Source organism: Rhipicephalus sanguineus, chromosome 10 (genome assembly GCF_013339695.2).
Source record: "Rhipicephalus sanguineus isolate Rsan-2018 chromosome 10, BIME_Rsan_1.4, whole genome shotgun sequence".
NCBI classification, from domain to species: Eukaryota; Metazoa; Arthropoda; class Arachnida; order Ixodida; family Ixodidae; genus Rhipicephalus; species Rhipicephalus sanguineus.
In genome coordinates, this window is record NC_051185.1 from 12900270 (window position 1) to 12914675 (window position 14406).

Genomic DNA, 14406 nt, shown 5'->3' on the forward strand with positions numbered 1-14406 from the left:
AGCTGATGACGATTAAATATGTCTGAGTGCTTTAGAACACCCGCTCGTTGCGCGATTCCCGTGTTTTGACGCCTGGCGTGATTCTGCGCTTCAGCCACACAATATTACATGCGTTAAGGAGACTCCTTCCACTACATGGCATTCATATAGTGTTTTTTTCGAAGCAGTTTCAAGCAATAGCACGGCTCTGTGGTAGAACATCTGCTTGCTACGCAGACGGCCTGGGTTCGATTCTCACACGAACTGAAGTCTTCTAAGTTACGTCATTTGCATCCTTCTCGATTTCTCAGTCACGGAGATGATGATTTTTCGCTCACAACCAACGACGCCGACACCGGAATTTCGGCGAAACGAGCTCTTTAACGCTGTCGCGTTAAATGATAGGAGGTGACCCATATGTTTGACTTAGGTGTCCGGCAGTGACACTCGCGCGTCAGCTTTCGTGTGCCCTGGTGTATTCCTTGGGTTTTGACTGTGCTTCGTCCCGCTGCCGAAGCTCATTCAATTATTTTGTAGCGTTAGCTGCACTTGCCTAGCCGGAGCCGATTTCGCGTCGATCTTCATGAGCCGTGCTGCGCATGCGCGAGGATCAGTGATGTCACACAGCCGGCTCACCGGAGCCGGCATCTCACGCGCTCTCCGCCACAGCCGCGCGCGACTCGCCGCTGCTTGTCTGCGCGTTCAGGAGGAGTGGCGTCGTAGCCGCGGCAGACACACTGGCGCCGGCTGCGCGCGCAGCTATTCGCCTTCGCTGTGCAGTCGCCGTCTGACACTGCGCTGGAGCCGCTTGATAGCGCCTCTGACTGACGTTTGCAGGTGGGTAACGCCATGGAGAAGGAGAGCGCAAATGCTGCTCAACGGCACAGAAGAGCCGAGAAGCTTATCTAATCGGATCCCGAAGTAGTTTCCTGGCAATTAGCGGTTCAGCGTACGAAGAATGAACAGAAGAAGGCTAGTAATCCCAGACAATCTGGAAAGCTAAGAATAATCAGCTGAACCTTTTCTAACGCTACGTATATCCTGGCATAGCCGAGCTAAGGCACTGCAAATTTTTTTCATTAATTATTTTGACAGTTAATTGGACGTTATCTTAAGTAAACTTATGCTCCCATGTCATGTGTATTCAATATACCGAGTGTTTCAAGAAATGTAACCGAAATCCTCGGAAATTCGGGGAAATTCCATATTTGTTCGATGCCTTTGCATTTGCTTTTTCGTTGCCGCAGGCCTCTTAAGGTGGCTAAAGACATCATTTGGGACAGTAATTAGGAAAGTTAAATTCATTAACGTTTGAATGGGTGGAGTTAGGTCAAGGGGAGTACTGAAGTCCTTCATGCGAATAACCCATTACAGCTGTGATATTTGGACAAGTGGCCTCTAGTAATAATTGCAAAGTAATGAAATCCAAGCGAATTCAGCGGCGCAATGGAAACCGAAACGCGGAAGAGCGCGACTGGCGTATTCTTCTGAGACGTAGAGAACTATCAATCGACTTCGTTGTGTAGGTGTGTGGGCTGCCCTTGCAATTTCAGCACGCATAACGCACATGAGTTAAAAAACGCTTAAGAACTGCAGCTCTGTGATCGTGTTTTGAAAAGTGACGTCATGCTGGTCGTGCGCTTGTTGCGCTCATCAGTGCTTTGGTTTCGGTTTCTCCGTTGAATGTGGATGAATTTCATTTTGCCACAGTAATTACTAGAGGTCCCTTTTTCTATATATTAAAGCTGCGATGAATTCTTCGCATGAAGAACTTCAATGCTGCCATTACACTTAACCGCCTAACTCCACTAACTAAAAAGTTAATTATTTTACTTTGTTAATTACTGTGCCAAATGATGTATTTAACTATGTTGACATGCCTGCCGCTACAGAAAAAGCAATTGTGAAGGCCGCGAGCAAATATCGAATTTCCTGATTTTTGAGAATTTCGGACACATTTCTGAAGCCCCCTGTATCTCTTAACTTGAACCAGAATAATCGATTTCGTACCATGCAGTTTTATTTTTTAGAAGTTTTGTAGAAGACTCTCTGAATGTTCGGAAAATGGCAAGTAAGTGCTTGACTGGAAGTGCTTGAACGAGCAAAAAGAGCGTCACTCGGTGCTCATGCCACTAAAAACTGTTTTCGTTCTTATCGAGGAAGCATGTATGTATCTGAAAGCACGTTTCCAGCAATGTTGGCCGCTACGCTCGCAACACTGCACTTTTACTACGGTGCGCGTTTGTTGAACCACGCGCGCTGGTCGAGTGAAGAGAGACACGCTGAAAGTTGTCATCGATTTCTTTGAAAGTTTGCTATCGACACAGTCGCGCTGTCCCTCTAAGCGGATGAGCAGTCAAGTCACGTTCAGTCCATACAGCCCTTGCTGCGGAGTGGTACCATTACTGTACGCTTGTGCTGCCCAAGCGACTTCCGGGAATGACGAAGCATCTGCGTCGCTCACCGCCTTGACTTCTAAAAGCGAACTCAATAAAGAGCGCTACAATAAGAACTGGCTGAGATACAAAAACATACGTACTGCGGCAGCGGCGGCGCGCACGGAGGTGTACGTATTCAAAATGGCGACACGACGAGTTTTCGCGAGGCATGGTGTAGAGAGTAGGTGCACATGCGCATAAAATTTACAGGAAAGCTGCGTACAGCTATGTTCTGGCAGATTGTGTCCGCGGGCAAAAGACAGGTAAAACGACTATTTTCGAGGAACCGATAAACTCTACTAATCCTCTGGTTTTGCGTCGAAAAAACGGACACGGCGTAAACGTAAACATAAAGGTGTATGATTTCGCTGACATGGCGGAATAACAGGAACAATTTCGCCTCAAAGACCACTTGCGTAAGAAACCAACGTGATGTCATTTTCGTATTTTCGAAATTGCGGGATTTCAGATCGAGATCACCGTTGATAGGATGAGTCATGCATACAAATTCTCTCTCTCTCTCTCTCTCTCTCTCTCTCTCTATATATATATATATATATATATATATATATATATATATATATATATATATATATATATATATATATATATAAATGTATGTATAGGGCATCCGCTATAAGGTCCACCATAGTGGCAGTCTCGCTGGATTCCATCTTCATCTTCACAATATTGGAAGGGCTCTGAATGTTTTTCAATGTACATCATGAATAAATTATGCAACGAAAGAGCCTTTAAACGGCTAAAATTCATTATTGTGTCGACTGCTGGTACTTTGAGCTTTCTTTTGAACTTCCTTCTCATTTTTTAGCTCTCTTGTTTATTTACTGTAGCTCAGCGGGGGCGAGAGTGCTCCCTTGGCTGTCAAGGGCGATCGCCGAGCTCCCTTCGCGAAAAGTTCCATTAACTTCAGCGAAAGGGCGACCGTGTGACACGGATCACGCACGTGCCTGGACATAAACACGAAGGAGTTAAAAGTACTTAGGGGATGCCAATGGGACAGGGGTATAAGCCAGAATAAATATACATAAATTTTATTTCGTTAGTCGCGCTTATTTGCTAGGATTCAGCACGCTGAAAAAAAGTAAACAAGAACAAATCTAGGCGACATGCGGGGAAATGAGCCGTGTTGTTCCTTCCCACGCAGTGTTGCATTTTACGCTACATTACGGCAATCACGCGTGCTTTTAGTAGAAGCATTCCGAGCGTACCCTCTTACCTCGCGACCTTTAGAATATTTTTTTAAATTCCGAAAATGAAGTATGTCAAAAGCCTTCACGGTGATTCAACGTTGCAAGAAGATGCTGTCGGTATGTGCTTTAACCAGATTTACACGCTTTTTTAGAGTGCCTCGTTTCGTTAAAGATTTTTGTTGTTTACCATGAAGAAGTCATGCATTCCAAATACAATATGCAACAGACGTCCCGTTTGCTTCTGTTTTTGTAACGGTGGTGTAATACATATTGCGGTGGTGTAACCGAGAGGGGTTGACATAAAAAAAACACTAAAAGTGCGAGTCACGTTCTATAACTTCATGCAGAACTGTCTTATTTACAAAAAGTTAGGGAGTTTTTCTGGAACATCTCCTCTCGCTATTTACCCTCCCCCCATTTTTAACAGCAGCCGGAGGAAGAGGAAATTTTTTTACTTTGCCCACATTTCTGTAGTTAGGTGCACTATAAGAGCCTATAAAGGTGGTTCTCAGCAATGGATGTTTCGGGGACCCCTTTTTGGACTGGAGGAAGAGATGAGGGACCCCTTTCAGTGTGAGAAAAGGGAGGCAGGGGGTCATAAAATAACACAACATGCAGCATTATATAGGTGCATTTTATTTCTCCCTGGCAAAGAATGGTCAAACTAAAGCGACACACCAATTCCATCTCAACCGCTTGTCAATAAGCTGTGCAGTCTGCAGCCACATTCAACCTGTTTCTAGCTATGTTTGCTCTAGAAATATGCGAGTCTAGAAAAATCATGCTCGCGTGCATATGTCGTAGAAAACTGTAACAAAAACTTTGCAGCCATCTCGTGGAGAAGAGGAAACATAAGTCAGCTTCACCGCAATGCAAAATATGAGGCACCTTCGCGCTAGTGGTGCCAAGCCTGAAGGTAGTGCGGAGCTGGGCAGCCCTCGTTTTCTTCGGTTTTCTCTTTCTGCCTTCCTCTCTTTCTTTTTCTTTTTTCGTTTTTGTGTCTTTTTTTCTTTCCTTATTTCTATTTATTTCTATTTTTCTTCCGATTTGTTCCCTTTCTTTTCCCCTCTCTCTCTTTCTCGCTTGCTTCCTCTCTTTTTTTTTCTATTTTTATACATGGTCCTCCCTGAATTACGCCAAGCGACGACAGCATACGAGAGCATACGACAACCCGGGTCCCTAAAAAAATTGGGGGACCCTTAAGCTTCTTCGCCTTTAAGAGTTGAACGCGATAGCGAAATCCGGCCCCTAGTGCGCACTTCAACCACTAAATGCATACTTATTAATGTGTGTTGTTGCACACACACGCACGCGCGCACAGACACACGCGCGCGCGACGTGGTCAGACCAGAAAAGCGGAGGTCAAACGCCAACAACGCCACGAAGATGCCTTGCTGAGAGCCAGGGAAGCTGAAATGAAGCGTGGTCGTCGTGATGTCGATCACAGGCGTCAACGACGCCAAAATGACGCAGAACTTCGAGCTCGAGAAGCGGAGGGCAAGCGTCAGCGTCGCCAAGACAACCCTGACATGAGAGCGACTACTTGACATGAATGTCCCGCCGACACTCATCGATTAACAAGGGCTCTGCTGTAGTCGCATGGCCTCCGAGATGGCGGGCGCGCGGTGCATTTGCCATCTTGGAGGCTATAACGTTTGCTCTTTGTTTGATATGTTTTCCGCTAGATGGACATAGTTGTCCATTTTGGAGCTGTTTGTAATTTTGTGTGTGTGTGTCTTTAGCAAGAACGTAGTTTGATGGCCTCGCCAATGCGCCTACAAATCGCCGAATGGGCTCATTTTCGTCGTGACACCTGCCGAACAAAATAAAGAAGAATCCCTCAAGGCTGTGCTTAGTTTGCAAGGCACACGGCAAGAAGTCCGAGAGCCGATGTGAGTGCGAAAGATGTGAAGTTGGTCCTCACATGCCTGTGTACTTCAAAGTTTTTCACACACGAAAATCGCACTGAAACAGTTGATGCAGTTAAGCGTCGCCTTGCGCGATTGTGCGCTTCTGCCATGCAACATTAAATGCGTTAAGGAGACTCCTTCCACTACATGGCATTTATGTAGTGCTTTTTCCGAAGCAGTTGCAAGTAACATTGTGGCTTTGTGGTAGGACACCTGCTTGCCACGCGAATGGCCCGGGTTTGATCCTCAATAGCACCGACACCTGCTTGCCACGCGAACGGCCCGGGTTCGATCCTCAATGGCACCGAAGATTTTTATTGTTAATTTTATTTGCTTCTTTCCCGATTTTTCGGTCACGGACGATTTTTCGTTCACAGCCAAGGACGCCGTCACCGACGTCGACACCGGAATTTCTGCGACACGAGCTCTCTAACGCTATCGCGTTAATATAACCATCAAGGCGCTCGAAGAACAAGAGGTAGAAGACTTCTTGGCGCGAGCGCACAGTCAATATGCTACACATAGCTATGCTATACGTGATTTTGCCAGCGTTACGCCAAGCTGCATGAGACGACAGCATACGACAGCGCGGGCCCCTAAAGTGCTCCGCACTTAAAATGTCATGCGGTGAAGACAGAGAGAGAAGGAAGTAAAGACAGGGAAGTTAACGAGACGCACGTCCGGTTTGGTGCCCTGCACTGGGGGAGAGTGATAAGTAGGCGAAAAGAGGGACAGAGGAATAGAGGAGGGATGGACACAATCACGAGCACACTTGAAGAAGCCATCAAGTGTACAGGCGGTCACGCAGATCTGTTGATTTCAGGTATTTCAGCAGAGCTTTAGTTGCCTTCTGCGCCCTCGGAACACATGTCCAAGGTCCTAGAATCTTGTTTACAGAAAATGGTCTCGAGTCCAGTTGGTCCAAATCAATGCAGAGCGGGCATCGCTGGTCGTCATAGCGAGTGCGGTTGCACAGGACGTCTTCTATTGTCTCTTTCGTTCCGCAGGAATCGCATATAGAGGTGTCCGCCTTACCGATGCGAAACGAGTACGCCTTGTGAATGCAACACCCAACCAAAGACGAAGCGTACAAAATCATAACGGGCTGCTGCCACGGGCAATAGTGTGCCTCCAAAAAACGCGTTTTTACAGCGAAAGCTGTTATGAGATCATTTCACCGGCCGTTTTTGGTGCCGTAGTTGTCCGCCGCCGCCGCCGGTGTCCGTAACCAGTATCGCTCGAAATAAGAAAAAAAAAACTAAATAAGAAAAAAATTCCCGGATGGAACGAGGTTCGAACCTGGGCCCTCTGCGTGGGAGCCCAGTATTCAACCTCTGAGCCATGCCGGTGCTTGAAACTGCTTTGCAAAAAGGTCCTATACAGGCTTCATGTCGGGAAGGAACCACATTAGCATATGCAATATAGCGTGGTAAAAGAGTAGAATAAGCACCAAGCGTCGCACAACGCGAATTCTGTAACCAGGCGTCACACAATGCGAATTGCGCAACGAGTAGGTTGTTGAATGCTTCCAACCCATTACAAAGAGCTCTGCCATAATTCTTCATCGTCATCACGCACAGCATCAACAAAGTGCGCATAATGCCTTACATGCGTTTAGCAGGTACCACGGCTGTCTGTAGAATGACGAAAAATGGCACAGCCTACTGCCCTACTTCTCAAAAATTACAATGATTTATAGCGTAGTGGGTTCCTCGCAAGTGCACTTCTGTTGGTTGCCAAGGAAGCCCATAAGGCTCCCATGATCCATTTCCTCAGGGTCTCAATAAAGTCAATTCTCTCTCTCTCTCGCTCTACGTTTCTCTGGTTAAAGTGTGTTATAAAGCGTGGTGGGACAGTTAAATAACGACCGGGCGTCACACAATATGCATTACGTAACTAGTGGGTCGTTTAAAGCTTCCAACCCATTACAAAGGGCGCAACCATAATTATTCATCGTCATCAACCGCCGCATCAACAAACTGCACATAATCGCTTACATATGGTACCTCGCTTCTCCGCAGAACAACGAATAATGTCGTGCTGGGTGCTTCCCAACTTCCCAAAAATTACGCTTTGTTGCGTAGTGGGTACGTTGCTAATGTATCTTTATTAGTAGCCACAGGAGAGTTTATAACGGGCTCTAGAAATGCCGCTCTTCTAGCTTTCGCTGTGACTGTGCTGCGCTTTCCGCGCAGGCCTGGCGTTTTTTTCGAGGATTGGTCTCGCGGACCCCCAAAAATCGCTTCGTGGAAAGCCTGGGGTCCGCGGACTCCCATTTGAGAACCACTGGCCTATAAGATATTTTGTAACATCTCTTTTCTATCATCTTTCACTCCCCCTTCCCCTTTCCCCAGCACAGGGTAGCCAGCCGGTCTGAGAACTGGCTAACCTCCCTGTCTTTCCGTTTTTCTTCTCCTCCTCCTCCTCCTCTGCGCGGCAGGGTCGACGTTAATATAGGTACAAAACATACATGCGTAATTCTAAGGTTGTGGGTTCGGTTCCCACCGATAGAAAGGTTGATTTTTTGTCCACTTTAAGTTCAATTTGCGTTATAATTACTAAAGCTAAAACACAAATAATGTCCCTTATAATTTCCTTGGTATAATTGTCTGTTGGATTCACTTGATTGTGTCTAACAAAGAAACGAGCCCCTCGAAAAAAATTCCCCCTCTTTTGTTCATGCCTCTGGTAGTGTTACACGTAGGTAGCGGTTATACAAGAGGTTATTATTGCAGCTGTTTTAACAACTAAGCTACGTATACTATAGTAGCACCGTTTCAAGTGGACTGCACCATACTGAAAGACAATGTCATTACACTTTGAGTTTCTTCTTTCATCCCACTGAATTGTCTTCAGCTCGTCCTTTTCCTCATCCAAATATTAGGAGATGGAGCTCACAGGAGCTGAAAAAGTACACTAAATATTAGGGAGAGCAATTTCACAATAAGCTAAGCAGGATTCTTCTTGTCAAGTCTTGTTTCTTTTCCTGCACAATTAGGCGCAGCGACCACTAATTATGCTTCAACCTCGCGCAGCCCTTGCAGGTGCTTAGTGATTAGTGCGGAGAAGCGAGTGAGGAGATTACGTCAAAGCTGGCCGCAGGGGGTCGCCGTATGCCACTATGCAACGACGTTACAGTATAATGACCCGTATCGTGTCCCTCCAGCGAAAAGATTTGACTGATTAAAATTAGCCTACCTTTTCTAAGCACCGTTTCTCTCGTAGCCGACATTGTAGATTTTCCTTCGTTCGGTGAACTTCATGAAACACGCGAGAAAGAAAGTCAATCAGGCGTAGAGTGATTACGGGGAGATCGATAACCTTCCTGAAAGTAAGACGCGAGGACATAGGCTGGACTGAGATCGAGCCAAATTACGCTGTCGATGTTTATGTATCTACCTCTGTATCGGCTCCCGAATTACTGGGCGATATTACGCGTGCCGATATCTTATGGTAGTGGGCGCAGCTTACGAGCTGGAATGGGAAACAGGTTATACGGCTCATTGCTGGGTCTTGCCGTTTATACAACGATTTCCGGAGTGCATCGATGGTATCGACGTGCTGTAATGCTTTACCTAAGCGGAAATTATGTTTTATTTTTTAAATTAAATCGCAGTTGTAACTCACAGCTTCTTTTGTTTTTTCATTATCCACTGAAATTCATAGACCTCAAAAGGGGAGGGCAAAGACAGTAAAGAAAAAGCAAAATCTCCACGAGATGTAAATAGATTAAACCAGTGCGTGCTAAACTAGCATGTCACGCGGGGGTTTGGTCTAAGTGGACGTGAAAGATATATGACCCAACGCGCTGGTCGAAGTCGGTCAAATCAACACGCCTCGTCCACTTGGACAGTCAGCGGAGCCGGGTCAATAATACGACCCGTTATTTTTATTCTTGGAATGGTGCGGCGCTTCGAACAATGTTTGGTTAGGCTTATTGCTTATACCTACCTTATCCCGGAAGTGGGGTGCAACAAATATGCCTGCGCTTCTTTACAGGTATTCATAAACATGTCATACCGCGGGTCAATACGTTCTAGAAGAAACTTCGTTTGAGCTGATCGATATTGATTCATAGCAGAAGAAACTTCTAAGCGCAGACTGAACAAGGACGAAGAACACGCATAACTACAAGACGGGCGGCAACTTCCATGTTTACTTAAACAGCTTCGAATTTTATTTCAGGCTAAAAGATGTCTTTGTCAAGACACCTGGTGACAATGTACGCGCATCACATTTTCTACAGCAAAGCTGTATATAGCTCTGTTTTGGTGGATTGTGTCCGCGGACCAAGAGACGCGTAGAACGAGAATTTTCGGCGGGCCGTTCAACTCGAATCAATCCAGCGTTTCTGCGCCGAAAAAATGAACATGGCGTAAAAGTACACATAGAGGCGTATCGTTTCGCCGTCATGTCAGAATTACGTGAACAAGTGTGCCTCAAAGACAATGCCACTCGCATAAGAAACGAAGGTCATGCCATTTTTGTGCTTTCGAGCCAACTTATGTACTGCAGAATTTCATCTTGAGACTGCCGTTGATGAGATTATATGCGTCATGCGCGAGAGAAACACCGAATCTCCGAGTGTAGGTATCCTTATTCGCTCGATACACTCAATAATGATAATATATGAATACACTGTAGCAATACTGACTATTCCAGACCCGCCATAGTCACCATTTTGCTGGCTTTCGTCCTCACAATATTGGATGGGCTCTGAAGTTTTTTTTACTGCTATGCGCGTACGCTATCACCACGTGTCTTAACTGTGCTGTAAAAGCATATTTCCAGTGTGATATTAGATTATTTGAAAGTTGGCACCCGCCCTGATGTATTGTGTTCTTCGTCCTGGTTCGATGTGCACCTAGAGGTTTCTTCAGTTATGACTGAGTTAATAGGTTGGGCGTCGAGTATGTACCTTAGTGACATCCTAACGAGACCTCCTAACGTACTATCATCTGTCATTATAGGAATAATATTTACCGTGCACCTGCACATATGAAAATGCTCTTGTTTGCGGCTTATAACGCAAACTTTTTCGTTTGCCATCGCAGCCGCAGGAAGGACGAAATTAAGTTTTCCGCTTCCGCACTTTATTTGCACAATGGTCATTACATTCAACCTGCCGTTCGATACCATCAGAAAGTTAGCGACGGATATCCACGTGAAAAAAGGAAAGAAGCACAGTTTCATTTCACGGTGGTGGCGACCAAGGGCCAAGGGCCAAGGCCAAGGAGGGGGGGTGGGGAGACGGGAGTCGGCGGGGGGGGGGGGGTTCGATCAACCCCCCACTAAAATTTTTAATTTTGCTTGCGTATATATGCACGCACACACACAAACGCGTCCACGAACATACATATAGTTCAACCCCCTCCCCCCCTGCCCCCGAAAAAAATTTCTGGCTACGCCCCTGGTGGCGACGTAGCTGAAATCGAAGTGGACCATATTTTTGATGTCCCGTGCGATGTTTTCTAAGCAGATTGTCGTTATATTTCCTCGAATGAACACCACTGCGCGATTGTGCACCTATATCAAGACACGCAAGCGAATCGACAAGCATGCTGCATATTCTGAAAAGATAGTTACTAGCACGAAAAACTTAAGAAAAAAAATGTGCGGCAGGACAGAACGCATGGGAAGCAAGTAGCCCAACTTTCTTCGTTAATGATGAACCTATGCTTTGCACACGCAATCATGGTTTTGCATTCGATACGACGAGGAAGAAAGGAAAAAAATAATGAAGCCCTCGAACCATTGTACAAGGCAAGTATATTCTGAGCGCTGACTGTGTAGCTCATCATCTTCGTCTGTGCACACAAATAATCGCTATCCTTATCATACGTCGTCTCGCTACCACTTATAATACAACTACCTCTTGCAATATACATAAAATATTTGCTATACTTGTATGCTTGGATACCCACGGTGCTAATTACGCTTAGTGACGGCTAAATTAGGATAATCTTTTTTCGTGCTTCCGTCTTTTTATGGTTTTGTACCGCGAGAAAGGGAACACGGCGAGAACTAGTATGCTTAGCATAGCGATGTGCACCTTGACATTAGACATTAATAAGGGTGTACTTAACCATTGAGTTAGAAGATAAATCGATCATTTTTATATGCCGGGAAACACAAGATTGTAGTTACGCCTAATAAAAACTAGACTTCAATTTTTTTCAACAGCACAGGAAATCAATGCAGTATTCTTCCCCATCGTTACTGAACATGCTTGTTTTTTTTTAACACTAGCATTACTGAACGTATTATATACGTAATTACTGCATGATTTATTGTTTTATGCAAGCGATATCCAAGTGTGACGAGGCACACATGCGAAGGACGTCGGAAGTCATCACCATCATCTTCTTCAAATTTATGTTCACTGCAAGAATACAGCCTCTCCCAACAACCTCCATTAAGTCAATCTTGCGCTAGTTGATTCCATTTAAAGCCTGCAAACTTCATAATTTCATCACTGCACCTAATTCTCTGCAGTCGACGTCATGATTCGATTACCTTGGCGCCAGTTATGTCACTTTAAAAGAAACCACCACTTACCTGCGCCATACGTCTTACATGATCTGTCCCCAGGTCAGTTTTTAAAATTCTTACTGTCAATTGGCAAACCAGCAACCCCCGTTTGTACTGTAATCGACAGCTCTATCCTAAATGTTCTATCACTCACTGTGAGGTGGTTAAATTATCACGTTTGTTGTTCCCTCACATCCTAGTTCAATTGCTAGACCAGTCCAACTACAGAATAGGTAATGCAAGAAGTCTTACTAGTATTGCAGCTATTAGCGTATGAATAAAGCCAACAAGAATGCAAGTGTACAAAAAAAAAAATAAGTTTACCTCCGTTAAGGAGAGAGCAAAGTAGACAACATTAGCGATAGCGTTCCTTTCAAACTTGAACTCACCTTCGCCGAATGGACTGCCGCTGCACAGATGTGACACGAAAAAGACGAAGCAGCCTCGAACAAATAAATCCGACATCTCATGCGCGAGCGCAGTTAATTCAGATGTTGCGACTTCCTGCCGAAATAACTTGACCTGTCGATCCTAAAGAAGAGGACTGCCAAAAAAAGTCGCCTTGCCGAGCAAGACGCTCGTGAAGTTTACGTTAAGTGATAATACTTAAACGCGAAGGAGGGCAGGCTCAAAGAACGCCGCAGAAACTGAAAAGAAAAGAACTTTCGCTCGCCAAGTTCTGGTCTCACGAACGTGTGAACTTTTGCGGAGTCACCGAACGGGCTAGCAACGTTGGCGGCAGCAAATGCGAAGCGCGCTCTCCGGAACAGCGAGCTCAATTCGAGTATGTAAGAGGAGGAGGGAGAGAGGGGTAGAGGAAAGGAGAGTACCGACGTTCCGAATGCGACGCGAGCGCCCCCTCGAAAACTGGTGGCAGACCCGGCTGTCTCCCAAAACTGTTTACGGACTGCCCGAGCAACGGCGACTGCGGCATTTCGCGTTGGTAGAACCCCGGATCACAGAGTGCGGTGCCGGTCGATTCTGGAGAGAGGGAGTGTCTGAAGTCGAGAGGGAGGGTAGTAATGACCAAAAGTTTGGATATGCGCAGGTGGCGCTGAGTCGTGCTCCTGCAAGGTTTCTAGAAAATAGCGCTTATTCTTTTTTCAAGAACCACTTCGTCATATGCGCAGCTCAGCGTAGGAATTAGGAAATACTGGAATTGCAGTTCGCGTACTAAGGACGTAACCATCGACTATTAAAGTTGCAGACGCATGCACAAGTCATGCCTCGATATCGTTAACAGACCAAGCTTACGCATATGTGCTTGCCACGTGTAATTTTAGTTATGCCTTATTACTTAAATTACTTTTATCACTTTGGCATTCTCTTCTTTTTTCCTTGTTCTGTTTACCTGAGCTTAATGCTTTGTTTTGTGTTTTCAATGAAAGTCTAAGTTGTAAGTCTGTGCTGATTCTGTGCGTTCTGTCTCGTTCCGCTTCGTCGTTCCTCACTACACAAAATACTTTAACATTAAAGCTAGCCAAACTTTCAATCTTTTTTAAAGTGCACGAGCATATGCAGTCGAATTTAACCGGACATCTCTACTACGGCGTCTCTTATATCCTGAGTCACTTTGGAACGTTAGAGTATAGACACCAAAAGCTCCGACAAAGATTTCAAAAACTTCCGCCGAGAGGCCCGTGTAACGACATGAATTGGTATCACGTGACGGCAACATCACGTGGAGTACCAAAGCAGTGACAGTAGCAAACCGATGTGCCGTCCAATATATCTCGCACGTGCGCCTCCGGTTTGCGGCACCAATTCTACCTAAACGTACAGTTTCGTTTCTAGGGCTTCGAAACTCGAATGAATTGGCTTTAACCCTCCAGATCTCTGTCAAAATTAATCGCAGCATTTCTTGAAAGTACGCGAAGCTCATGCTAGTCAACTTCGTGTCAGGTTACCGCCTGGTTTTAGTTTCTACACTTCTTCAAACTCCAAAGACCAGCCTAAAAGTATTTTAAAGTGTTTCCTCATTTGATTGGAAAAGTGAGTGCGGCTTAACCGTCGTATGTTTCGGTAAAGTTGACTACTTGGGAAAAGCAAGTCATAACATGTCATCAGGAGTGAGCGCCTTGCCGGCAGAAGGAGCCAGAGTTACGCATTAAAAAAAAAAAACAGCAAAAAAGAGAAACATACGATCCGAAAATATAACCAAAGAAGAACTAACATCGATCATGTGTCTTTTATAAAGACTGTCGACTCGGCGTATTCCGATCACGAACGGCGTGCGTTCATCAGTTTCAAGCGTAGTTTTTGACAGGAGAGTAATGAGCGGAACATTTATGGACAAGAGAAAATGTACGACAGAGAAACGAAGATTATTGGTAAGGG

At 45.3% G+C, this 14406-nt stretch overlaps 1 protein-coding gene across 2 annotated transcripts in view; it reads right to left on the reverse strand.

Annotated features, from left to right (window-relative positions):
• Nucleotides 1-12689, reverse strand: part of LOC119407059 (uncharacterized) — a 59293-nt gene extending 46604 nt beyond the window's left edge. The window contains exon 1 of one of the 2 annotated variants that reach the window (XM_037673897.2): nt 12459-12689. In XM_037673897.2, coding sequence (XP_037529825.1) covers nt 12459-12534 — 76 coding nt within the window. In that variant the 5' untranslated portion in view covers nt 12535-12689. The remainder of the gene's footprint in view (nt 1-12458) is intronic. The other variant, XM_037673898.2, reaches the window with a different exon arrangement.
• Between the last annotated feature and the right edge of the window lie 1717 nt (nt 12690-14406).